Here is a 25,487-nt window from a genome sequence, read left to right as displayed (position 1 = left end):
TCGCTCTCCAGAGGCACCCGTTCGCTCCGTAGCACCACCAAGCGAACCCTCTGCTGCGGTAGCGATCGTTGCCTGCGACTGCAAGTCGGTGATCACTTCTCTCCAAGACGAGAACAGTCGTCTCAAAGAAGAGCTTCGGGTTGCAAAAATGGCTCTGGACGAGTATGCAAGCAAGGTGCAGCTTCTCGAAGCTGCCTTGCGCGCACCGGACGCCGAGTCACTGGCTTCGCCCAGTGGCGAAGACATTGATCTCAACACTGCGTCGACAACGATTTCCCCAACAGAAGCTCCTCGTGTCCTCCCGGTAGCCGACGTCGAGCCATGCAGCCGCGCAGCCACGACGGCGCTGTCGTCCGAGGAGGTCGTTCCAACACCTTTGTCCGCGGTATCACGGTCGCCGACACAACGCGATGATGTGAGCCACGCAGGCCTCGTCAACCTCGGCAACACGTGTTACATGAATGCCATTCTGCAGTGCCTAGCACACACACCGCCACTGGTCGACGCGCTGTTGTCACAGCAGAGCGAGTCAAACACAGCCCGTGCCCTCGCACGAGTGGTATCGGGCATCCTTGCCAACGACGCGGCTTCATACCGCTGCGACCAAGAAGCCTTGATGCCTCCGTTCCACTCGGCGTCGAGGCAGCAAGATGCCAGCGAGTACCTCGCGTGGCTTGTCTCGGATCTCCAAGTCGCTTCGACGATCCCCGAGGATGTTTTCGGCTCGTACTGGACAGCGACGAGCACCTGTCCCCACTGCGGCCTCGAGTCCGAGGCGTCGGAGGCCTACCGGGACATTTCATTGATCGCGGAAGAGACGACCTCGGTCGCGGCTGGTCTCGCAAACTTGGCGACGAAAACGCTTCGGCGGACGTGCTACCGCTGCCATATCTTTGGCACGTCTAAGCAGCACTGGGCGATACTCCTCGCGCCGCCCGTGCTCGTCCTCACTCTCAACGCGACCAACTACAACGTAGAAAACACCAGTCATGTGGTCGTGGACGAGATGCTGGTGCTGGGTGCAGTGCATTACCGCCTTGTCGGTCTTGTCGGTCATCGCGGTGCCTCGGTCCTCGGTGGCCACTACGTCGCCTGCGTGCGCCGGTCGAATGGCTGGCTGTGTATGAACGACGCACTCGTCTCGGTTGTGTCGCCCTGCGCCGTTTTGGCCCAACGCGCCTACGTCCTCTTTTACGAACGCATGGCCGACGAGTCGTGAACCAAGATGCTATCAAGTCCCACCAACCAGGTCGAACCTCCACATTGCGTCATGGACGAATAGCGTCCATTCGCAACGTACACTGGCGATTTGGACGACGAACGTCCATCCTAAGATAATACACTAAGACGCCAGAGCTAGGTTCCACCGTTGATCTTTTATGTTGTGCATCATGATGCACCAGTTGCGAAACGCTATGCACGAATTGTACCCGGACCATGCGAGCAACTCAACCGACGTCGATTGGATCGTATGCGACGCATGGCTCTTGAACGCTGCAACATTCAGTGCCGTCAGAAATGGACGCGATCAAAGGACCCTAACCTCGTTCTGGGCCATTGGACGATCGACAGACGCTCGTGCGAGAAAAAACAAAACACTTCAACGCGGCGTGGAAGGACGCGCGACCGTACGATTCCTGTCGGCCCTTTTTGTAGCTTTCTGCTAGCATTCTTCTGTGGTTCGTCGGGTCAAGCAGTGCCGCGACCGACGGGACGCCGACTCGGACCCGTCGATAGTGTTTACGTCGCTTTGCTCAACGAGCGGTGGCAATCGCATCTGGATTGCTGACATATCATCCGCCGTTGATTTCCGAGTATTTCGCTCGTTGCGATTTATGGCCCACTTGATCATCATCTCCTTGACATCAACTGGCGGCGATTCCAAGCTCCAACGCTCGGCTCGTCGTGGTCCCTGTACACCACCTCCGCGCTCTCAAGGTCCAAACGTCGATGACCGTCTTGGTCGCATCAACGTTGCAGTAGCCAAATAGAATCTGTCTGCAGCCACTGTTTGAACAGCGTTATTCGATTTTCCATCGATTCCCATAATCAAGCGAAGGCAAAGGTTCGAATTGGAACCGCCATTTCGCATTGCGCCGCCTCGACGTCATGGAGGACTACATCGTGCTGCGGCCGCTCGCCAACGCCATCTACGGGCGCATCCTCCTCTGTCGACACGTCTCGACCCAGGCGCGCGTCGCCATCAAGCTCCTCGACATGGCGCATGCGACCGCCCACACGACCGTCGCCGACGGCCACACGGTCGACGAGAACGTCGTGAACGAGCTCGCCGTGAACCTCGCCGTGCGCGACGCGGGCGGCCACGACCACATTTGCCCGCTCCAGGCGCACTTCTACTGTATCGAGCACACGGACTCCGGGACGCGCACGATGCTGGCGCTCGTCTTCGCCTACTGCCCACAAAAGGAGCTGCTCGCGACGCTCTCAGCAGCAACGCGCTTTGCCGAGGCGCTCGCGCTGCGGTACCTGCATGAAATCAACGCGGCGCTGACCTTTCTGCACGCGCGCCACTTGGCGCACCGCGACGTATCGCTCGAGAACGTGCTCCTGACGGCCTCGGGCGCGTGCCAGCTGTGCGACTTTGGCTTGGCGACCGCGGCTGCGACGCATGCCTCCGCGCCGGTCGGGAAGCTACTGTACATGGCGCCCGAAGTGCGTCGCGGCGGCTCGTACGCGCCCATGCAGGCCGACATGTGGTCGCTCGGCGTCGCGCTCTTTACGATGGTCGTCGGGCGGTACCCGTTCAACGAGGCGGTCGCGACCGATGGCTTCTACGCCACGTACCGCCGGGGCGGCCTCGCGAGCCTTCTCCACGCGCACAACGCTCACATGCCGTCCGCCGACGTGCAGCACATGCTGCGGCACCTCCTTGAAGTGCACCCGCGCCGCCGATGGACCTCGATGCAACTCGGGACGTACTTGGCGACGTCGACGTCTTTCGCGACGCTGCTTCGTGGCTGCCCGATCGTCGCAACAGCCACGCCGACGCTCGCACCAAGGACGCCATTGCACATGACGATCCGGTCGCCTGAATTGTTGGCGCCGCCGCCAACAGCCAAGAAGCCATCGTTCTCAAGTCGTCTCAAGTCTTCCTGGCGTCGGTGGCGGCCGTGGCGTGCGACTGCGCCAACCTCGGCCGCGTAGAAGACCCTATCTTTTCGTCCTGCATGCGTGTCCCGTCCTCGTCGCCGTCTTTTCTATTAAATTCTAGCTTTTTCTTCTGGAGTTGTCTTTCTGCACACTCCGACTGCCACGTCATGGCATAGCCAGCCATCACCACGACGGTGGCTCACCCTAATGTAGGACACAAAGCAGCTCAAGTTGGTGCTAATACAAAGAGGATCAAATTGGTTTTAGGCCAGCGCCGCTTCCAACGCCGACTTGTACGGCTCGGGCACGCTCGACGACGCGCGAACAACCGTATGGAGATCGTCCATCGCCACGTGGCTCGTCTGCGCCGCCAGCATCCGGGCCGTGTTTTCGGCTTCAATCTACCGACAGCAGTACACATCAGACGCCGCAACGCGAAGCGCAATACCTCTTGGATGAGCACTTTGGTTGCCGGCGAGAACGCAACCACGTGGTCCAGCGACGCGAGCGCAGCCTGCGTCGACGACATCGAGAGCGCCATGGCCTTGGCCAAGAGCATGGCTTCTTCATCCTCCGACTTGGCTTCTTCGTCGTCGTCATCGTCTTCAGGGGTCGTGGCGCGGGTCTCGAGACGCTTGTAAAACAAAAGATACACCGAGTCGGACACGGACGTGGCCATCGCTTGGTTCATCTCGGCCCAGCTCGAGACCGCCAGAGTCGCGTCGTTAAACTTGATCCACGGCGCGTCGTCGTCGTCCGCAAGGTCCAAGTGGCCGCTCGACGAGTCGCGGCAGTACGAGTAGTAGTGGCCCGAGTTGGCACTCAACCCGCTGTGCACGAGCACCGCGTACAAGCCGTACCCGCGCGGCAGGTCGTCCTCGGACGCGCCCAATACCGCCGCGTCGGCCGCGTCGAGCGGCGGCAAGGTCAGGCGGGACGGAAAGCTCACATCGTGGAGGCTTTTGCACGTCTTCTGGAGCTTCCAGTCGTAGTGCATGCGCTTCAGCGTCAAAATCAAGTGGCTGGGTGGCGACACGATCGTCGAGTGCACGCGCGACTCGGCGCGGGCGTGGCAGTGGCCGCACGTAAAGTCGCCGCCCAGTGTTCGCGGCGAGACGAGCCGCCGCAGCAGCGACGGCAGCGCATGCGACGAGACACGGTCCGATGTCTGCAGCGCGCCGTGCGCCCACTCGGAGCCATAGTCCTTCTTGAAGCCAATGTGGACGTAGCAGTCGGCGACGAGCGCCCACTTGCCGCCGTCACTGTTGCCTTGGGCCCAAAAGCCCGAGGCCGTCGGGATCGACCCGTCGAGCGAGAAGCGCAGCTCCATGGGCTGCGTCGACGCGTGCAGCGGTGACAGCGGCGAGTACGTGGCCGCCGACAGCGAATTGTGGCTGCCAAACGTCGTCTCCCAATACCCGACGAGGTGGAAGCTCGTGGCGTCCGCGGTCGTCGGGTACAGGACGCCACGCACGGCGCCGTTGCCCGCTGCATTCCCATGAAGCGTAAAGCCAAACTTGCCGACGGCATCGTACACAACAGGAAGCGTCTCGGCGACGACCAGCTGGAGTGGGCCCCAGAGAGACGTGTCAAACTGGCCGTTGAGCGGGTGCTCCACAAAGCTCGAGGATGTGGTCTCCGACCCGCGCTTGTAGGCCAAAAAGAGCGGCTTGCCCGGCTGCAGATTGGCTTCCATGCCCAGAGGCGTGTGGCCGATCTTGGTATAGCGCTCTGGCACGTCGCTCCCAGAGAGAATACTCACGTCTGCAAGGCCCAGCGTCGCGGGGTTGGCGTCGCGCTTGAAGCAAATGAAGAGCGGAACAGCTTGCGCGCCGTCGTTCAGATTGCCCGACGTCCCATGCACGGTCGTGTGGAGGCACACATAGTCGTCCGGAATCGGATCCACGTCCCCGTAGACAACGCACACGTCTTTGATCGCCGGTGCGTTCGGGTCCCGGCGCACGGCCAAGTACAAATCGGCGTGGATCGGCGTCGCGACCAGCGACACGCCTGGCGGCAGCGGCGTCGACTTGCGGACGAGCAAGAGGTCCGTGACCGGGTGCTGGCTCGTCATCGTCGACGAGACGTGCGTGCCTCGCAGGACCACGTTCTTGTTGCTTTTCGCATCGCCAATCGTGCCTTCCAATGCGTCGCCGCGGAAGAGAAGGTGCGCGACTTGCGGGTGCTTGGTCGTCGCGTCCGTCCAGTGGCCGTGCAGCACGTATGTGCCGCTCGCCGCAAGCCACTGCAAGACGCCATGAATTGCGCCCTTGGTGCCAAACGAACCGCGGACACGAAAGCTGGGATGCAGCGACGGCGCAATGTGGTGCAGCTGAAGCGCCCGCTTCGAACGCTCGCAGTCGTCGCCGGCCTTCCAGAGCCCATGGAGGCGCTCGATCGTGAGCGGTCCGGGCGATGGCGCGTGGAGCGAGATGACTTCATAGTCTGAAAACTTGGGCACCATGCGCGGTGCGCGAAAGACCTCGATCGCGTACAGCGGGTTGCCGTGGCCGCGCTGGAGCATGAGCTTGGCGCCGTTCGCAGGCGCCGGTCGCAAGCCGAGATCTTCCCACTTCTCCGACTTGCGCGATTCCACGTCCGCTGCGGGCACGAGCTGGAGACCGGTGACGCACGCGCCGTGGCCACCGTCCGTGTGCGCAATGTATTGATGGTCCTACGCGTACATTTGTATCAAGTTGATACGTTCGTACGAGATGTGTACCGTCGACGCGAGATGCAACGAGTGGTCGAGGAGCTTGTAGCCCGGGCGGCCTTCCGTCACGAGCTTGAGGTCTGTAATGGGCATGTCGCTGCGGTAGCAGAGGTACACGGGCGTGCCGTCGCCTTGGTTGAGGTCGACGCGGATCGCACGGAAGCCGTCAGGCACCGTGTCGGTGCCGTACACCACGTCGAGGTCCGTGATAGGCGACCCTGTCGGGTCCCGGGAGTAAAAGAGGTACACCTGCTTCTTCCCGCCACCACCACTGCTGCTGGCATTGGTCACCGGCCGAGGGGTTTATCCAACGACGACGACGATCCCTTCTTGATCGGCGACGAGAGCAGGTTGATGATAGCGCTGCCGCCCACGTTCAAGTCGATGTCCATGCGCGTGTAGCCAGGCACATGCGGCTTGGGCTCGGTCACGTCGGCCACCTTGATCATGATGTCTGTGATCGGCGTCGCCTGCACGTCGCGCTTGACGCAGAGGTAGACGTACGGCGCATTGGTACGGTCCTTGTTCAAGTCACAGTTGAGCCGGTCAAAGCCCAGTGGGCACGGGATCGTGAGCCCCGTGCCCGTCACGCCCGTAATATCGGTGATCGGCGTGTACCGGAGCTCAATCATGTTGAGGAGGAGCTCCCAAAAGTACTCGTGCGTCACGGCCGTGTGGTCGCACGCCTTGCAGCGCCGGATCGAGGCCTGCGACCCGCCAAAGATGCGACTCACGTCGTCCGACAAGGCTTCCATGATGAAATTGGCAAAGTCGCTCGTGTCTTGCTGCCGACCGGCTTGGAACGTCGGCGGGAGGCACCGCTGGAGCGCGTGCGTCGCGATCGCCGGCGCCTGCGACTGCAGCAAGCGGCCAAACAGCGTCTGCAGCGTCGACACGACCGCATTCGGATTGGTCGACGTGGGCGATGACAGCAGCGCGTCACGGCACGCGCGCGTCATAAAGAGCGCTTGCAAAAAGCTGTTTTGGTAGCACACATTCGTGAGGTTCTGCGACATGTTGACCAGGCCCGAGTAGAACGGCGCGCCGTTGAGCCCGCGGAGACAGTGCGTGCTAGATGTAAACGTGCAGCGCCATGAGCCCGCGCCGTCGCCGCGAAACCAGAGCCCATCGAGCCGACTCTGTGGCGACATCTGGAAGAGAAAGCTATTGGGCACGCTAGTCGACGACGGCTTGTACTGGCCGCGCAACTCGAGCGGCCCGGTCGCCGACGACGGCGGCTGGAGAAGGCCCACGAGGCTGCCGTCGCCGTCGACGTACGACCCTGTGACGAGGTCACCAATATACGCATTATGCGGCGCGTACTCAAGGACCAAGAGCCCGGCGGTCGTCTCCCACGTCGTTGGGCCGGTCGCAAACGGAGCAAGGTCGAAGGGCACACGGGCCATCTTCTGGGCTTGAAGCGACAACAAGGTATCCAAGCGCGCGGTCGACACGGGCGCCGGCGGCGGCGCGGCAGCAACGCTGATTGGGGACGTCGGTGCTGTTGCCGGCGTTGCGACGGCGACGACATCGATCGGCCGAGGCGTCCCGCAAATGTGGCAGATGGTATGCGACGCCTCGTTGCCCATGGTGCATGCACCACACGACCACGGCCCGGATGATACCGATGGCTGCTGCATCGTCTCGGACGCCGCGCTGGCGAGTGCGAGCAGCGCCGTGCTGCTACTACTGGAGCTACCACCGGGCTTGGCCGTGTCGCAGACGGTACACTTGGTCGCGGAGGCGCTGTTGAGCATTGTGCACGCGTCGCACGACCACTCGGCTGCCATCGACGGCGTCTCCAGCAGCGGCGAGAGCAAATCTTGGAGCGGTGTCGGTGCGGCGACCGGGGAGACGCACCCGCACACAGAGCACACTGCCTTGTCGACAGCGTTGATCACGGTGCACTGCGGACAGCACCACAGACTGTACGTTGGCTCGCCGAGCGCTGGCCGGTCCGCCGGTAGCGGCACGGGCTCGGGGCAGTGGCACGCCGCCGCGCCGCGCGACCGACAGCCGCACGCGCCGGCCGCCTTGCCCTTCCAGACGAGCTCATGGCCTTCGTGGCACCACGCCGCGCACGTTTTGCAAAAGACGAGGTTCGTGTTGCAGCTCTGGCAGCCAAACAACTCTTGCGTGATCGCGCTGCCGTCCGTGTGGTACTTGGAGCAGCTCACGGTGGCAGATGCGTGCGCATCCTCGACGTGTGGACCCACGAGGCCATACACAGCACGCAGCGCCGACGTTGTTGTCGCCGACGCCGGCGACACGGCGAGGTGCCAGGCGCCGATGCCAATCGACACGGAGTCTTCAATGTCGGATGTGTTGGGCACGATGAGCCCTGCGCGGAGAGACGACGACGTTGGCGAGAGGTCGAGGGCGAGCGCCACGTCCACCGACACCATCGAAACGACGCGGTCGTTGAGCGCAACCGAAAGCGTCCCGCGGGTTGCGTCGTACGACACCTGCGCCGCGTGGATCGCCGGCAGGAGCGAGGTCGCGAGGCTGAGGCAGTGGACGCCGCCGGCCTTGAGCACATAGAGGCCGATCGCGACACCCGCGTCGTTGGCGTGCTGCGTCAAGTGCACAAACAGCGCTGGCGGCGACGACGTCGGTGCGTGTAGCGCCGAGACCTCGTCAATCAGCGACGTCTGCTGCCAGTACGACACATTAGCCAACGCAATGGTCATCGACGCCTTGGTGCCTGCGGGAAACGACGTGGCGACAGTCGTTTGAAACGAGATCGCGTCCGTGTGCGGCAGGCCGAGCGCGTCGCGGTGCCAGATGGCAGATCCGCTCTCGAGCATCCACGTGGCGCCAGGACGCACGGCGCCGTAGAGGAAAAACCCATCGAGCACACCCCACCGATGCGCCGACACAGGCAGCGCGGCAAGCGACGGTGCGACGGGCCAGCCTCCGTGTTGCATGTACTGACTCGCGTGGTTGCCGTACGGGCCGTGGTCCATCACCAAATGCTCCGACGACCCGACGAGCGGCAAGTACAGCAGCAGGTGCGGCGTGTCCGCCGGGAGCGCAGCCGTCGCGCGCGACTGCAGCATGCCGAGGTCCAGGGCGATCGACCACACGCGGAGCTCGACGATGGACCCGTGCATCGGGTGCGCGAGGCCGTACACCGACGCCGGCAACTGCGTCGGCGACGACATCGTTGTCAACTCGGTCGGCTCGGCGCCAAGCACCAAGATCTTGGCGGCGACACCGTCTTCGTGGGCCTTGACGCGCGGCGTGCGGGCAGCTACCGCACCATTTAGCACAAGGATGAGCTCGAGCTCGTCGTGCACGAGCGCAATGTGGTGGTAGTCGCCGCTGCTCGAGGCGAGCGACGCTGAGAGAACGTGCTGGCCGTACGTCCACACCAGCGTCTCGTGGGGTCCACATGCCAGCGAAAACTCGCCGTTGGCCAAGAAGACTTGGCGTTCGGCGGTCGCCTCGACGCGCACATGCAGCTCGATGGTCGTGCTGCAGTGGCTGTTGACCGACACGGGCTTTTCGACAACGAGGCAATGCGCGACGTCGCCGTGCAGCGTGTAGGCTGTGGGCGACACGATGGAGGCTGGTGGCAGCTGCAGCGATGGCGTCAACACCTGCTTGCGGGCAAGCCACGCGCCCTTTTGCTCGCCGCGACTCCACTGCAGGGCCATAAAGGCATCGTCGTGGAGCAACGCTGTCACTGGCGCGGGGTTGCTTCCGTTCGTGGCGGGCTGGAGCGACGACGGTAGCGGCGGCGGTGCAACCGTGCCACAGGTTGTGCACTTGGGTGCTGCGGCCGCGTTGACGACGGTGCACGCACTGCATGCCCACTCGACGGCCACTGCGATCGGCTGCATCGCGTTCGGCGCGTCATCGGCGAGCAGCTGGCGCCACTGTCCTTCCAGCGACCAAGGCCCCGGCGCGGTCGGCGGCGCCTGCAGCAGCGCGAGCGGCGCGACGGCCGCACCCGAGAGCTCGATCGTCTTCTTTCCATTGGCATAAAAGGCGGCGGTGAACGGCACGGCGTGGCAGCTTGCGATCGTCGACAAGACGAGCGAGGACGCGTTCCGGCTGCGGCCCCCGACCTCGCCATACTCGTCCATCGTCCAGAGCCCTTCGATGCTTGGGAGGTGCCCTGGAGTCAACGCGAGGAGCCACGAGCACTCACGTAGCGTCGTCTCAATGTCTGCGGCACGGGGCTTGGGCACGCTCTCCATGTGCGACAGCAGTGCTTTGAGCAGGTTCGCGTTGCGCTCGGGACACCCGCGGTGCACGTTCACGAGGCAGAGGGCTGTCTGGACAAGGAGCTGCGACGTGGTAGCGCCGACAGCCGTGCCGACGATGCTCGGGTGCGACCCAAACGTCTCGATGAGGCCGAGAAGCGACGCGTGATGGGCCGTGTAGAGCGTCGACGCGTGCTGGTAGCCGACGAGAATCGTGCTGAGAAAAGAGACTGTCTCGATGACGAGGCGGGTATCCGCAAAGAGTGCACCGTCCGCCGGCGCGAGGAGGTGGAGCAGCCGGAGCAGCGCCGGCGCCAAGGACGTGCTGGCCGCGTCCAAGCACTCGAAGCGCTTGGCGACCTTGAGCCCATGAAACGTGTGCATGACGAGCTGCAGCAGCAGGAGTGTTGCATTCGTTGCGCCTAGCGGGCCAGGCTCTTGCACGACGGCGACCATGCGCTCAATGGCCTCCGCGAGGCTCGCCGCCACGTCGTCGGGCGTCGCGACCTTGGTGGCGAGGACGAGGCCGACCTCCTTGAGCGCGTCTTCCTCGAGCATCGGGCCATTCGCGCGCTGGAAGCGCTGCCAGATGTCGAGCACGGGCAGGGGCGCCATGCTTCTGGCGCTTTGGATCCGCACAAAAAGCAATGCCCATATAAAATGCTGGACGCAACCGACTATTCTTTTTTGTTTTTATACACATGGAACCTGGTTTTGTATGTACAATTGATTACGACACATAAAAAATCAATTGGATTCCAATAAAATGATGGCGTTGCGGCCCAGGTGCGCGAACTTGGAGACGCAGGAACCAGCTGGAGGACAGACCCACCGACCAACGACCGGTATTCGTTCGCGTATGCAGCTCTTTGTACGCCTGAGCTTGACGTACGCGGAGCCTTGAAGGAGCTACGCCGCTCCGTGTTCTCTCGATCGTCCACTGGGTTGTCATGGAGTTGCCACCAAGCCAGCAAGACGACTGCGATGTTCTGTCTCTTGCTTGGACGCAGAGTCGTATTCGGATAGCTAGCCAAAGCGAGCGTGCTGCTATAGTTTCAAGCGATGTCGTGGCGTGAACAAATCTCTGGAGGCGTCGCCAAGCAGGCAACATGGGTATGCAGTGGCGCTGCCGACGCACGTGTCTTGCGAGCAGGTGCTACTGGCCGCAGCTCACCTTGTGTAGAGCCCGAGGCTCCTATATCACACATCTACCAGCGACCACATCTACCTTCGCAGCGAATTCCCATCGGTGGCACCTCGACCTTGTCGACCGGCCGCCTGTCTGCTGGAATTTGAGATCTTCCCGCATCTACTCTCTTGTGATTGGCGCGCTCGCTTCCGGCCGTGCGTTTCATTGGCTGACATTCCCTCTTATATATGGCATATGCCACGTTTTAGCACATTTGCATTCGGCACGCCAGATCCTCCAAGCGCCGAGCGACGAGCGCAGGAGCCGTGGTCGGCGCCAGCGCCGAGCGAGGCTGGATAGCCCATGTGGCGCTACTTCATCGTGGCCATGGAGCTTCCACGTAGCGTTCGCTCGTCGCTTTTCCCACCCGACGGGGCCGACGCAGCGGAGCGACAGGGCTCGGCGCTTTTACGCGTCGCTTTTGCACGAGGTTTCTACAGCCTCGGCGCCGGGCCTTCCAAGCCTCATTTGCGAATTCGCCACCTCGGACAAAGACCACTCGATCGCATGCTTCCTCTCCGCTGCTCTGCCCTTCTCACGTCGCTCGCGCTGGTCGCCGGCCATGGCATCGTGACCAACCCGGCGGCTGAGTTCTCGCCCAACGTCATGCGCACGAACTACGTGGCGACGATCCAAGCCAACTTGCCCGGCAAGTTTGACGGCTCGCCGCAAGACAACGTCGCGGCCTTTACGAGTGCCTTTAAGGCGCAGTCCCAGTTCAAGACGCTCCGCGACATGCTCGAGCCGCAAGGGCCAGCGTGCGGCAACTCGCTTCCGAACGCCTCCAAGAAGACGATCCCGTCCGATGGCACCATGACGTGGCTCAACCCCGATACGGGCGAAGGCTTCATCTCGAGCCACACGGTAGACAGGCCATCAGGACGACGACATGGGCTCATACGGCGTGCATAGGGGCCGTGCGAGGTGTGGCTGGACGACAAGCGTGTGTTCCAGAACGATGACTGCCCGACGAACTTTCCGCAAAAGCCCGCGGCCCACCTGCCGGTCGACTACTCGAGCTGCGGTGGCGCTGGCTGCATGCTTCGCTTCTACTGGCTCGCGCTGCACCAGCCCCAGTGGCAAGTGTACAGTACGTTCTCTCTTTCTAGCGGACAGGTCAGCTCAAACAACCTGTCTGGAATGAAAACTGCGTGCCACTGCAAGGCAACGGCCAAGCCGTCAAGGCCGATGGACCGTCGTCGTCGCCATCGATGGCGCCTGCGCCTGGTTGCAGCCTCTCGAACAACCAGTACAAGCAGTAGACGCCGTTATGCCACCGTCTCGTATTTCTATCTCTAACTCTCATTTGTGTTATCTGCATCTTGGTGCAACCCCATCGGCGCTGCATTCCCTGGCCTTTCTGTAGGGCACTCCCAAGAACAGCAGCAGCACAGTGCCAGCAGCCAAAGCGATCCCACCTGGTCCATGATAAACGAGGACGAGGCCGCGGAGCGACAGCACGATCGAGCCACGGACAGTGAGGCCGCATGCATAAGTTTACACACCGTGATAGCAGTCCACAAGCGTTCCAGCCAGCCATGTGTTTGCCAGCTTATTTACGCAACTTTGCTGAGTCGGCCCAGCCCTGAACAGCCGCTGGGTCTCCTGTCGATTTCTAAGTAGCGCGAATGCATGCTCCATGTATTATCAAGACGATATGCGACGTGGCGCCAACCATCTACTCGAGCATCTTGCCGCGCAGCGTCATGACGGCTGTGCCGGTGATGAAGACTCGGCCGTTCTCGATGCGGAGACGCAAAGTGCCGCCGCGCTGGCTCTTCTGGCGCGCGACAAACGTCCGCTGCTTCTGCGGCAGGTGGTCGTTCCAGAACGGCACGAGGGCGCAGTGCGCGCTGCCGCAGACCGGGTCTTCGTTGACACCGCAGTTGGGCGCGAAGAAGCGGCTAAAGAAGTCAAACCCCGAGCCGACCGGCGCCTTGCACGTGATAATGACCGAGCTACCGAGAGAGGGTTAGGGTAAAAATGACTTTAGTCTCCTGCGTACTGCGACATGAGGGACGCGATGAGCCCAAAGTCGACCACAACAGCGTCAAAGGCAGCCGGTGTCAGCTGGCAAATGAAGCTCGGACCGTACTGCTCCAGCGCGAGGACGTCCGTGGCCGAGACGCGGAGCGCAGACACGAGCACGGATTTGGTCGCGTCGCGCCACGCCGCGTCGTGCTCCGTTTTGGCCGACTCGGGAAAGTCCATCGTGATGGCCGGCGTCGTCGTGTCCTCGAGCGTCGTGTACCGCGTCGTCAAGACGCCACTCCTACCACGAGCGCATGAGCGTCTATGATCCACTCGTTGCAGATGAATGAAGGACCGCGTGTGGAACCGGATCGGGTCCGTCTTGGCGCAGTGACCATCTTCGTAGAGCACGTGCGCGGTCGCGAGCGTCGCGTGGCCGCAGAGGTCGATCTCGACACCTACCGACGTTTGGAAGGACATTCAAAGTGTACATCTGACTCTACCTGTCTACCTGGGGTGAACCAACGCAGGCGGTACTCGTTCTGCCCGACATGCGCTTCGCTCAGCGGCGCCACGAACGCCGTTTCGCTCAAGTTGCGCTCCATTGCCACTTGCTGCATCCAGTTCTCGACGCCCGGCGCGTCAAACTGCCGGCAGCTCAGGACGACGACGGCCGCGGGGTTGCCTTCGTACGGCGTTGTCGCAAAGGCGTCGACGACGACGACGTCGAGCTGGCGCGCGACCGTGCAGTCGAGCACGAGCTCCATCCACGCGTCCTTGCCATGGACGACCGGCGACAAGCGCGTGACGGTGAAGCCACACGAAATGTAAAAGTGAACCAGATACGGCTTGGCGATGAGGAGGATGGCCTACCATGGTGCACAGGTAAGATAGCAATCAATGGCCTCTATAGGAGCAAACCTCGTCCACGACACGGCGGACGTACGCCTTGAGGAGCTTGGTGGCGAGGCCCTGGCGGCGAATCGACGGGTCCGTCACCACCGAGTGGATGCAAAGGTATCGGCCGAGCGGGTCGTGGCGCGACATGGTCTCTTCCTCGAGCTCGCGATGCGCCGTGAGCGTACCGTTGACAAACCCGACGAGCGTGGCGGCGTCGTTGTAGGCGCCGACGAAGTAATCGCCGGCTTCCTGGATGCGCTTCCGGATCTGGTCGAGCGACGCGGCCTCGTCCGCCGGGTACGAAGCGGCCTCGATGGCATGGGCGGCCTCGGCCTCTGCGGGCGTGAGCGGGCGGAAGGTGAACGTCATGCTCGGGCGACGGCAAACTCAAAATGGTTGTTCCAAACCGCGACCGTGGATGTGGCCAATCAGCGCGCGTTAAAAAGACGCCTTTCTCGAAGGCTGGAAGATCGCAACGCGAATTCTGCGGGAACGAACGCGTTGACGTCACCGGGTGACGGCAAGCACGTGGTCTCCAAGCAGGTGGCTGATGGGACGAGCGTGCGACCACACGCCGGCGCTGGGCCCGGCCCACAACGCAATCTGTTTCCGAGGTGACGCAATCCACGCTCTGCCCACGCGGTGTCGCGGAGATGACTGCCCATGCACGCGATCTGTGATTCCAACATATGCTAGTAGAGACATCGACAAGCACGGTCTACCAGTATATTAGCATCGGTTTGGCTACGATAGCGAAGCGCAGCTTTCACGCTCGCTGATTCGCATTCGGATCGTTGAGGCACGGAAAGATATGTACTGCACCATCAGTCTTGCAACGCTTGTGCTCCTCTGGCACAGCAGACGCCGGCGGGACGCAATGTCATTTCGTTATTACCAGTGACTCAACTAGCGGTTCTTTTCGAGAAGGATCAACTGTAGTAAGCGCACCCTTCAACGCGTAAAGCGTCATTGAAGCATCTTTCCCCGCAGCGTCATGACGGCCGATCCAGTGAGGAAGACGCGGTTGTCATCGGTCAGACGCACCCCAAGGTCGCCGCCACGCCGACTCGTTTGACGGGCGCGGAAGTGTCGCGGGTGCGTCGGAAGGTGCGCGTGCCAATACGGTGCGAGCGCGCAGTGGGCGCTGCCGGTCACCGGGTCTTCGTTCACACCGACCTTCGGGCCAAAGACGCGACTGTAGAAGTCGTATCCTGACGCTGCCGGCGCTTGGCACGTGAGGACGACCGACCTACCATACAATAGATATGTTCTATCGTCCGACAACTCGATCGTCGTACTGGCAGGGCAGCGTCGCGAGCGCTGCAAAGTCCGGCTGCACCGCGCTGTACGCCGGCGGCCGCACGTGGCAAAGCACCTTGGTGCCATACTCGACAACCGCGAGAATGTCGTATTTCTCAATCTGCAGGGCGTGCGCGAGCGTCGAGAAGGTCTCTAAAAGCCAAGCCTCGTCGTGGTCTTGCTTGCGAAGCGCTGGAAAGTCCATCTCGATCTCGACGCGCCCGTCCGCTTGGACGACGTAGCGGGTCGTGAGCAGGCCGCTCCTATGGTCTGAGCATGAGTCAGCATCAGCGTACTCGTGAACCCACAGCGTGTGGAAGCGAATGCACTCCTTGTTGTCGCAATGGCCGTCTTCAAACAGCGTGAACGCTGCGGCCAGCGTCGCATGCCCACAGAGCGGAATCTCGCAGCCTTCTCAAGGGATGAGAGAGTATTGTCGGTGCATCTGACTCTACCTGGTGTGAACCAACGCAGGCGGTACTCGTTCTGCCCGACATGCGCTTCGCTCAGCGGCGCCACGTACGCAGTTTCGCTCAAGTTGCGCTCCATGGCCACTTGCTGCATCCAGTTCTCGACGCCCGGCGCGTCAAACTGCCGGCAGCTCAGGACGACGACGGCCGCGGGGTTGCCTTCGTACGGCCTTTTCGCAAAGGCGTCGACGACGACGACGTCGATCTGGCGCGCGGCGATGCAGTCAAAGACGAGCTCGAAGTCGGTCGCTTGATTGTACGCGACAGGCGACATGCGGACGACGGCAAAGCCGCACTTGACGTAGAAGGCCACGTGCAACGGTTCGGCCAAGAGCGCAATGGTAGCAACGTGTGTCTACACATCCTGTTGTGCCACCGTCGACGCCTTCGCAGCACGTACTTTGTCCACGAGCCGGCGTACGTACGTCGAGAGGAGCTTGGTCGCGAGGCCTTGGCGGCGGTGCGACGCAGCAACGACCAGCGAGTGGATACAGAGGTATCGGCCACGCGGGTGGTGCTGGGCCATGCTGTCTTCTGTGAGTTCTTGCTGCGCCGAGAGCGTGCCGTTGACAAAGCCGACCAGCGTCGTCGCATCGTAGACGCCAAGAAAGTAGTCGCCCGCGTCGTGGATGCGGTCGCGGATCTGCGTCAACGTCGCAGCCTTCCCAGGCGCGTACGAGGCGACCTCGATCGCGTGGGCGGCCTCGGCCTCGGCCAGCGACAGCGCTCGAAAGGTCACCGCCATGATCGCAAAAGATGGAATGCAAATCCGCCTTGCCAGCGCATCCGTATGGTGGGTGCAGGTAGACTTGAGAAGGCGCTCGGACAGACATGAAGGTGGCGGGACAAGACCCGTCGCATCCGGGATGCCTCGACGTAGAAAGGATCCGTCGTGTACCTTGGCCACGCGGTGTCGAGGGTCAATGCGACCACGTGGCGTGGGATCCTCGCACAGCGTTGGCGCCGCATCCAAGGTGCCCGAGCCTTGGTTGCTCACCTCTCTACAACCATAGACGTCTCGACGTCGCAGTCGTGCTGGCCTTTCTAGGGCAGTCGTGCTGGCCTTTCTAGGAGACAACGAAACGTATGAGCTGTCGAGTAACCGTGACCGGTGGTGTTACGGATCTTGGTAGCATGGACGCGGGCAGCGACGAGGACAGTGCGTCGCCGTCAGTCATCACGGCGGTGCGCGTCCGGCCCATGTCGGACGACGAGCGCAAGGCTGGCTGTCGGCTCATCGTCGCCATGGACGGCAACGCGACGATCGTGACCGACCCCGCCGGCTTGCATGCGCGGGGGGCACCCGCGTCGCCGGCCCACGCCACGACGCTCTGGAAGCAGTCGTTCACGTACGACAAGAGCTACTGGTCGTACGACCCGTCGGACGTGACGTACGCGAGCCAAGCGCGACTGTACGAAGAGCTTGGCACGCACGTGCTACGGGATGCGTGGCGCGGCTTCAACTGCTCGCTCTTCGCGTACGGTCAAACGGGCGCGGGCAAGTCGTTTAGCATGATGGGCAAAGCGAAAGGCAACAACAACCACTCGCACGCGATGTCGTCGGCCCACGACGGCTTGATCCCGCGGCTCTGCCACGGCCTCTTTGAGAAAATCCAAGCAGTCCCCGACGATGCGCGGTCGTACCTTGTCAAGATGAGCTACGTCGAGATCTACAACGAACGCGTCTACGACCTTCTCAACCGCTCCGACAAGGTCGTCTCGTTCTCGAGCTTTATCTCAGGGCAGCGTAGGATGCACTCAAGGTGCGCGAGCACCCCGACCGCGGCGCGTATGTCGAGCACGTGAGCCACCACGTGGTGACGAGCTACCACGACATTGAGTACCTCCTTGGCGAAGGTGCCAAGACGCGGCGAGTGGCCGCGACCGAAATGAACCAAGTGTCGTCGCGGTCCCACGCGATTCTAACCCTCTCGCTGCGGCGCGAGCTCAAGGATGGACAGCGCGTCTCCAAGATCTGCATGGTCGACTTGGCGGGCAGTGAGCGCACCGAGCTCGCGCAAGGCACGCGGCTGCGCGAAGCAGCGTACATCAACAAGTCGCTCTCCGCGCTCGGCGACGTCATCCACGCCTTGGCCACCAACGTGCAGACACCGTGCGCTCCTGATGCGATGTTGGCTTTGTTAACGCTCCGAGTAGGGGCACCTCGTTCGTGCAGTTCCGCAACTCGATTTTGACGCGGCTGCTCAAAGACAGCCTCTGCGGCCAGTCCAAGCTCGTCATGCTCGCCGCGATTAGCCCGTGCTGCATTCACTACGACGAGACCATGAGCACGCTCAAGTACCTCGAGCGGGTCAAGGTCGCTTTGGCCCATTCGTCGCCGCCGCTGGTATGTTTCTGGGGACGATGCAACCTCAAATGTTGGTAGATGGAGCTCACACCATGCGAGACCGACGCGAGTGTCAGCACCCAGCTGCGCCTCGAGATTTTGGCCCTCCGAGGCCAACTGCGCGTCGCTCAGCAGCAGCCGCATCGGTGTCGCGTCGAAGACAGCCTCGGGAACGATGAAATCTGTGACGACGACGCCGCGACGGAGCCAGAGACCACCGGGTGCCACCATCTCGGTGTGGCCCACCTCGTCAATTTGAACCAGGTACATTCTACCTGCGATTCGTCTTCAAGCATGCATACGGTATATGCAACCGACGACTAGGACCCTGCGTTTACCGAAACCAAATTCTATTGCATTGAAGAAGGCGTCACGACCGTCGGGCGACAAGGCGACGGCGACGTCGTGCCCGACATTGTATTGGACGGACCCGACATTTTGCCCTTGCACTGCGTCTTCCATTGCAACGAAGACGGCGATGTGAGCGTCAGGCCGGCCCTTCATGCGTCCATTTATCTCAACGGCAAAGATCTCAGCCAGACGTTCGACGCGTGCCACGTCCCGAACGGCTCGCGAGTGACCCTTGGCGCCCACCACGTCTTTCGCTTTGACCTCCCGCACGTGGCTCTGCCGAGCACGAGTCGCGTGGATTGGAGCTTTGCCCACAACGAACTGCTGGAGACGCTCTTGCCCACGCGCAGCACACCACCCAGCGGCTCCGTACTCCGAGCTGTCTGTGGTGAGAAGAGCACGCAAGTCGAGGCAGTCGTCGATTCCTCGCCTTCGCGTGTCGATGCGGCCTCTCAGTGTTTGGTGTCTGATCGTGCGAGCAGCGACGCAGCGACACCCCTTCCTTCCTCGGACGACGCCAGTGTACAGTGTGACTTGGGATCGACGGCACCACCCGACGTCTTACCAGCAACAACACGTGGTACGTTTGGAAAGCCCGAGAGGTGGCGTTGAGTCGAGTTTGAGGTGTAGCGAGCCAAGACGTGGGCATCAACTGCTGTCTACCGTCACCATCCCAAGACGTCATGGACGCGGCCCAGCAAACCGACACATGGAGCGCGGTGGCGTGCGTCTCGAGTGCGTCGACGCAGACGGTCGAGGACGACACGAGTATCAAGTTTAGCGAAAACGTACATTTCGCCTGGATGGATAGCAATGCTGACATGTGAATTGTTGTCGTAGGACAAGCTTGGCCTCGAGCGCCGAATCGCCAAGCTCAAACTCGAACTCAAAAAGAAAGAGCGACAGCTCAAGGCAGCACCGGCCTCGAACAACCCGGTGACGATGCTACCCGTCTTCGAGCCAGAAGCGCTGCCGCCGCCGATAGCGCAGCCTACGACGCAACGATCGACGAAAGCCTCTGGCGGTTGCGCCAACACTTGGCCTCGCTTCTCGACTTCGGGCTCGCGACGGTACATCATCTACGAGCGCTTCCAATGACGGGAGTTTTCTCGTCTATAGAGCGAATGCCCTACGCAAGACGATCCGGCGTGGCGCCATGCCGTGCTCGTGGACCTCGAAACCCTCGTCGAGGCCGTTCCCAAGCCGAAACTTGACGCGCCGTTGGATGCTAGCCTGCTGCGCATTCGCAATCAGCTGGCCGCCAACCTCGAGCTCACGCTTCCGCCGGTGAGCCGTCGAAAAGGTGCTATCGTACTAAACCGATCTAGGCGACGGAGGACCCTTATGTCGACCCGACGTGGCGAACACAGGTGCTCAGTGACATTGAAGCCATGGTACTTGCACCGCCGCTGCCCGTCACGATTGCGCTGCCGCCGTGGCCATCGAGTCATGCATCGTATGCGCATCTTCTCGAGAGCTATGTGCACGCAAGCCAGCACGAGCTCTCGCAGCTCTCGCACGCGTCCTCGACACACTTGGGGTCGTACGCCAAGACGATTGCGTCGCTCGAAGCAAAGTTCACGTCACTCTGCGTCGCGCTCAACACCAAGTGCCACCAAGAACAAGTGCACTTTCAGGCCCAATTCCAAAGCACGAGCCTCGAGCTCGCGCGCCACGTCGAGCTGAAGCAAACGCAGCTCCAAGCCGCATCCTTTGTCTCGGCGCAGCTCCTCGAGCAGCTCCAGACCTCGCTTCAAGCGCAGATGGACAACGCTACGTCGCAGTACCAGCAACAGCACGAGGCGTGGACGAACGAGCTCCAAACGTTCACCAAGCAGCACTTTGACGCCATGGCGAGTTGCGGCGCCGAGGCCGCCTTCGCCGACGAGCAAGCACGCATGCAAGTGGCCGAGTGGGACACCAAGTGCCACCACCTCGTTGCCGAGACCGACGCGGTGCTCTCCGAGACGCGTGCGATGCATGCCAAGGAGCTCCGGGCATTGCGCGAGAAGGCCGCAATCGAGCTCCGAACCCTCGAGACGCGCCGCATGCGCGATGAAGAAGAGTGCATGCATGCCACCGAGGCGATGCTGCGGGCGTTCGAGGTGACGATGGCGACCCGCGCGCGCGAGCAAGCCGAGTGGGAGACGCAAAAGCAGGACGACCTCGCGGCGCTCCAGGCCGAACACGCGACTGCCATGAGCTACCTCGAGGCGCAGCACACTAGCATGTACAGCCAAGCGCGTGAGGCCCGCGAGCTCTACGGCATGGCGCACGAAGATGCGCGCGAGCGATGGCTAGCGACCGCTGCGCAGCTCGATCGCGCACTCGAGGCAGCGAAAGCGGTCCATGCAGTCGAAATGGCCGACGCCAAGGCCAAAGCGGCAAAGCAGCACGGCCTTCACTGCCAAAAGCTCGCCGAGGCCGCGGCGCACTTCGACGCCCGGCTGGCGGCGCTCGATGCCACGGCCGTCGACGACTCGGTGGCGCATGCGCGCTTCATGAAGTCGCTGCGCGCGCGGCAAATGGCCGAGGAGTCGCAGCTCGCAACGACGGTGCACACGTCGCGCGCGCTCCTCGCCGAGCAGCGCAGCCAGCTCGTTTGGAACGCCAAAGAGGTGCGTGACGCACACGCGTCGCTCCACGCCGAGCACCAGCACCGCGTTGACGAGATGACGCGCTGCCACGCCAACATTGTGCGAGACCTCGAAGCGGCGTTCCAAATGCAAGAGGCCACGCGCGCCAACGAGCTCTTCACGCGAAGCCAGCAGTACGAGGCGGAGCTGGCCGCGCGCGCCCAGCTCGTGCGCGAAGGCCAAGCCAGCGCGAGCATGCAGATCGAAGATGCGATCGCGACGCATGGGCGCATCCTCGAGACAATCGAAGCGGACTGGAAACGGTGGGTCGAGGCGCAGACGAGCGCGCCGGACGATCCATTGATCGGCGTCGATGAGCGCCACGCTGCGTACGTCGCTCAGCAAGGTCAGTGCGATGCCGAGATCAGCGCACTGCGCCAGCGCTGCAGCGATGTCGAGCGCCTTGAAGTCGAGCGGCACAAGCACGTGAACGAAGAGCACAAGCTGCGGCTACTGGCAATGGCGCAGACGCAAGAGGAACACATGAGCCGGAACATGATGACGTGGCACGACGCCGAGAGCCGAACGATGAACGAAGTTCAACGGCTGCAAGATCGGTGCACCACGCAACTGGTGGCGATTGAGAGAGAGCATGCAGTGCAGCGCCGCCGGCTTGAGGAACTGCAAGACGAACGCCGGCAGCAGCAACAAGTGCAGCTCGGTCGTATCCAAGCAAACATGGATGAAGTCGCGTTTGCCCACGCGCAGACGCTGCGGGACATTGACGAGAGCCATGAGCGGCAGCTGGAAGCGCTGCGCGCCGACGCTGCGTCGTCCGAAGAGGCGCGCATGGAGGCGTTCGAGAGCCAGCGCCGGCGGCACGAGTGGGCGATGCACCAAGTCGAGAACGCCGCGCAGGACGAGCACACGCGATGCTTGACGATGCTCACGGACCTCGCACGCGCGCACCGGGAAACGCTTCTAAGTGCACAGCAGGCGCTCAGTGCTCTCGACAACGACCACCGCGAGTGGGTGCGCGCGTTCGAGGTGCAGTGCACGGACGAAAAAGCGCCGCCGAAGCCAGCATGGAGACCCAGTGGCAAGCGATGCAAGCGAGCTTGAACGCGCGCGAGGTCGAGTTCCAAGCGCGCGTCGCACAGCTGCGCCGTGTCTACGAAGACGACGAGAGGCTCCACGCGGACGAAGCCGCGATGCTATTGGTCGCATGGACCGAGCGCCTCACGTGCGTGCACATGGAAACCGAAGACGTCCGGTCGCGCTGCGTCGGCGAGATGCGCACGTTGGCCATTGCGCATGCCGACGCGATCGAGGCGCTGGAGCGCGACCACCAGCATCGGGCAGAGGACTTTGCACGGGCGCGGGCCATGGCGGCGCTAAAGCACCAAACGAGCCAGTGGACGGGCGACGCCGTCTCGCTCAACCAGCAAGCGTTTTACGACGAAGCGTGCGTCGCGCTGGACCGCAAGTGGGAAGCCGCCGTCACCGAGCACGACGCCCGCATGAAAGCTTCGGCCATCGCGCACGCCCAAGCCATCGACGTTGCCCGGCTGCAGCACGAAGCCAAGCTCCTCGAGATGCAGCACGTGGTGCGGGATTTATCAAGCGTCTTCGCGTCAGCCCTCGATCGGTACAAGGTGCGCCTCGACGACAGGCTGGCGGAAGCGCGGCTGCGGTGCTCGTCCGAGGAAGCCTCGTGGCGAGAGATGGTGCACGATGAACGGTCGGCGACGCTGCACGCCGAGCTTGGTGCGCTCAAGCGAGCCGAAGAGACCGCTACGCAAGCGCACAGGACAACCATGCAGGCGACGCAAGCACAGTGGAGCACTCACGTCCGAAACTTGGAAATGGAAGTCGAAGACATTGCGAGCTTCCACGATCGGCTGTGTGCCAACGCCAAGGCAGCGTTCGACGACGCGATCCGTCGCCTGGAGGCACGCCAAGCAAGCACGGAGACGCAGACGCTACGCGAGAAGGCTGAACTTGACGCCATGGCGCTGGCCGAAGCCGAGGTCATTGCCGAGCTCCAAGCATCCATGGTGGTCGCGTCGGCCGCGGCGAATCGGGCGCGCCAAGCTGAGCTGCAAGAGGCGTACGCAGCCCAGTTGCGCGAGTTACTGCACTGGCGACAGCGCAGAGAGAACCTCGAGGCGACGTATGCGGCCGAGATGGACGATCTCCAGAGCGCGTGCCTCCGACTGCTGCAGACAACCGACGTACAACCTGCGCGATCCCACATGACGTTTGCCCGACGAAAACTCGTGCAAGCGCGCGTCGGAATCGCGCTGGCTCGCGAAGGCGACCATCGGGCGAGCAAAGAGCACGAAACAAACTTGGCGGCCATCACGGACCTCGCGATTGAGTGCCGGAGCAACATGGAGATGGCGCTGGAAGACCCAGCCCGTACGACGTTCTTTTCGAATTGCTTGAGGTTGTCATGTGTACTGACTAGGTGCGTTGTATGATGATGACGATCGCTTGGACGAGCTCGACGAGCTGGAGGATGAGCCAGCCAAAGTGCACCCGCTGGAGCAGGCAGCGACGTTCGTCGAGGACGCGAAGGAAGCTGCACCCAGCTTGACGCCACTCGTGCTCGATCCAAAGGCCTTGCCGGCACTCTGCTGTGTGCGTCCCGCGCTGTCGAGTAACGAGGCCGAGATCCTGCATACTCTGGTACGACGTTTTGCCAGGCTAGCGTGGGTGGCTCACAGTGGGAATACATGTGCAGACTCTGCAGGGGAGTCTTATGGAGCGCATGGAGGCCGAGCGCCGGTCGTTCAAACTGCGTTGCGACGAGTACAGGTAAGCCAACGCGTGGGATCAACGGCCAGCGCTCATACCTGCGGAGCGTAGCCGTGGCATGAGCAAACTCCAAGCAGCACTGCGGGCAAGTGAAGAGATGGCGGCTGCTGCGGACGCAAAGGCGCGGAACGACGCCGAGACGATTGCGCTGCTACAGGAGAAGGTCAAGCTCCTCGTCGTCGAGCTCCCGCCGTCCCCGACTGCCGTGCCCCTCGTGCTGCCGAAAGAAGCGACAGTCGAGAGCTCAAACAACACCACGCTGCTCCGTGGCTGGAAATCATAGCAGGCCGCGTCGTAGAGATGGATAGGAGCTGTTTTTTGGTAGACATTAATGTACAATTAGTAGCGGTTACGAATTCAGCGAGCTCTATTGCACGAAATTGGACCTTTGAAACGTTTTCAGGACGATGGGATCTCGAGGGACGAGACTCTGTTTTAAATGCAGACAACTGGGCGATGCAGGCTTGTGACGTGTGGCGTGACCCGGGGTACATAGTTGTTTGGCCACAAAGTTGGATATGGCCGCTGATCGGATTACAGGGCTGATAAAACCTTTTCGGACGATATCTGTGGGGGCATCTCTGCTGGATCCTCCCGCCAAGTGTGGCGATAGCGAAGCATATGAAAACGGTCAGTCTGCAGACGCGAAACATCTGTTGGCCAACCGCCAACGTAGGATACGGCCAAGGAAATAAAAACACTCCTTGATATGGGGTTTGTTGAAACGAGAACTCTTTATATGTACTGTTGAACCTGAAACAATGCGTACTACAAACACACCGACAAACTTGCAACTGCACTCGCGGGCCCTTATGATTGCTTCAGGAAATATTTGTTAAAAGGATGGATTGCACCTGCTCCCTAGCATCAGTTCAAGAGCAAGCACGACGGCTATCCTCTGCTCGTCAATGATCATCTGTATATTTCTGGTGCACGAGCATCCCTGGCCTAGAGCTCTGGCCAATCCATGGGCCTAGGCTAATCTAGGGCGGAGAAATGCAGACCGTTGGTTGGATCGAACGCCAGATTCAGCGTTTTGACGGGTTTGGAAACATCTGGTCCTGCTGGATGGTATATAGTATTTGACCACTGATATAAACCCCATCGGACGTGGATTTTGAAATACTGTATAGCATGTGCACATCTGCATGTATCAGGGCGTTCGTCATCTGCTGTCTGCATCCTGTGTTCTACGCACAAGATCTCATCGCATCGCTGCTCCTTGCAAGGCATTGATGCGAGGAGTCATTCTCCCTTTTGCTTCCATGGTCGCAGTATACATTCAAGGCTTTCTCGCCCTTGCGGCTGTCGCATTCGCTGCTCAAGAAGCTCCGGCCGATGCCATGACGTTCATCAAGCCCGGTGACTGCGACGACAAGAACGGTGGCGGCAAGTGGAATGGCGGTGGTGGCTGGACCATCAACGGAGGTGGCAAGTGGAACGGCGGTGGCGGCTGGAACAACGGTGGCGGCTGGAACAACGGTGGCGGTGGCTGGGGCAAGCGGACGCCGTGCCCTCAGCCTGGCCCT

The 25,487-nt window shown here is 61.8% G+C and overlaps 6 protein-coding genes across 6 annotated transcripts; 3 read left to right on the top strand and 3 right to left on the bottom strand.

Moving 5' to 3' along the window:
* Positions 1–2,058: 2,058 nt before the first annotated feature.
* Positions 2,059–3,246, top strand: SPRG_04681 (serine/threonine protein kinase). Its single transcript, XM_012343088.1, has one exon. It carries the CDS (start codon positions 2,110–2,112, stop codon positions 3,163–3,165), a length of 1,056 nt encoding a protein of 351 aa, XP_012198478.1. The 5' UTR covers positions 2,059–2,109; the 3' UTR covers positions 3,166–3,246.
* Positions 3,247–3,374: 128 nt separating this feature from the next.
* SPRG_04680 (hypothetical protein) lies at positions 3,375–10,650 on the bottom strand (the record flags this gene model as incomplete). Its single annotated transcript, XM_012343087.1, has 4 exons — positions 3,375–3,512; positions 3,560–5,785; positions 5,834–6,095; positions 6,146–10,650. 4 exons carry the CDS (start codon positions 10,648–10,650, stop codon positions 3,375–3,377), a joined length of 7,131 nt encoding a protein of 2,376 aa, XP_012198477.1.
* A 1,081-nt stretch (positions 10,651–11,731) lies between these two features.
* SPRG_04679 (hypothetical protein) lies at positions 11,732–12,486 on the top strand (the record flags this gene model as incomplete). The annotated part of the gene is made up of 3 exons (XM_012343086.1): positions 11,732–12,088; positions 12,137–12,314; positions 12,341–12,486. 3 exons carry the CDS (start codon positions 11,732–11,734, stop codon positions 12,484–12,486), a joined length of 681 nt encoding a protein of 226 aa, XP_012198476.1.
* A 416-nt stretch (positions 12,487–12,902) lies between these two features.
* On the bottom strand, positions 12,903–14,464 carry SPRG_04678 (hypothetical protein; the record flags this gene model as incomplete). Its single annotated transcript, XM_012343085.1, has 5 exons — positions 12,903–13,182; positions 13,230–13,496; positions 13,551–13,653; positions 13,707–14,064; positions 14,117–14,464. The coding sequence occupies 5 exons, from the start codon at positions 14,462–14,464 to the stop codon at positions 12,903–12,905; spliced, it is 1,356 nt and encodes a 451-aa protein (XP_012198475.1).
* Positions 14,465–14,959: 495 nt separating this feature from the next.
* On the bottom strand, positions 14,960–16,754 carry SPRG_04677 (hypothetical protein). The gene is made up of 5 exons (XM_012343084.1): positions 16,265–16,754; positions 15,850–16,219; positions 15,703–15,805; positions 15,394–15,657; positions 14,960–15,344 (listed from the first exon to the last, which is right to left on the bottom strand). Exons 1-5 carry the CDS (start codon positions 16,607–16,609, stop codon positions 15,062–15,064), a joined length of 1,365 nt encoding a protein of 454 aa, XP_012198474.1. The 5' UTR covers positions 16,610–16,754; the 3' UTR covers positions 14,960–15,061.
* A 244-nt stretch (positions 16,755–16,998) lies between these two features.
* Positions 16,999–24,241, top strand: SPRG_04676 (hypothetical protein; the record flags this gene model as incomplete). The annotated part of the gene is made up of 14 exons (XM_012343083.1): positions 16,999–17,577; positions 17,616–17,977; positions 18,022–18,211; positions 18,251–18,475; positions 18,536–18,931; positions 19,091–19,142; positions 19,193–19,350; positions 19,403–19,632; positions 19,684–19,849; positions 19,891–22,185; positions 22,236–23,559; positions 23,609–23,829; positions 23,885–23,958; positions 24,010–24,241. 14 exons carry the CDS (start codon positions 16,999–17,001, stop codon positions 24,239–24,241), a joined length of 6,504 nt encoding a protein of 2,167 aa, XP_012198473.1.
* Between the last annotated feature and the right edge of the window lie 1,246 nt (positions 24,242–25,487).

This window comes from Saprolegnia parasitica (genome assembly GCF_000151545.1).
Source record: "Saprolegnia parasitica CBS 223.65 unplaced genomic scaffold supercont2.12, whole genome shotgun sequence".
Taxonomy (NCBI): domain Eukaryota; phylum Oomycota; class Saprolegniomycetes; order Saprolegniales; family Saprolegniaceae; genus Saprolegnia; species Saprolegnia parasitica.
This window is presented reverse-complemented; position numbering and strand designations above follow the sequence as displayed.

Excerpts from the sequence above, each read along its gene's own strand:
- SPRG_04677 (XM_012343084.1), bottom strand. The coding sequence starts at position 16,609 with ATGGCGGTGACCTTTCGAGCGCTGTCGCTGGCCGAGGCCGAGGCCGCC. Across the intron at positions 16,220-16,264 it reads TACGCCGGCTCGTGGACAAA|ACACACGTTGCTACCATTGC; the intron begins GTACGTGCTGCG and ends CAGGATGTGTAG. Across the intron at positions 15,806-15,849 it reads CCTGCGTTGGTTCACACCAG|GCTGCGAGATTCCGCTCTGT; the intron begins GTAGAGTCAGAT and ends TCCCTTGAGAAG.
- SPRG_04681 (XM_012343088.1), top strand. The coding sequence starts at position 2,110 with ATGGAGGACTACATCGTGCTGCGGCCGCTCGCCAACGCCATCTACGGG.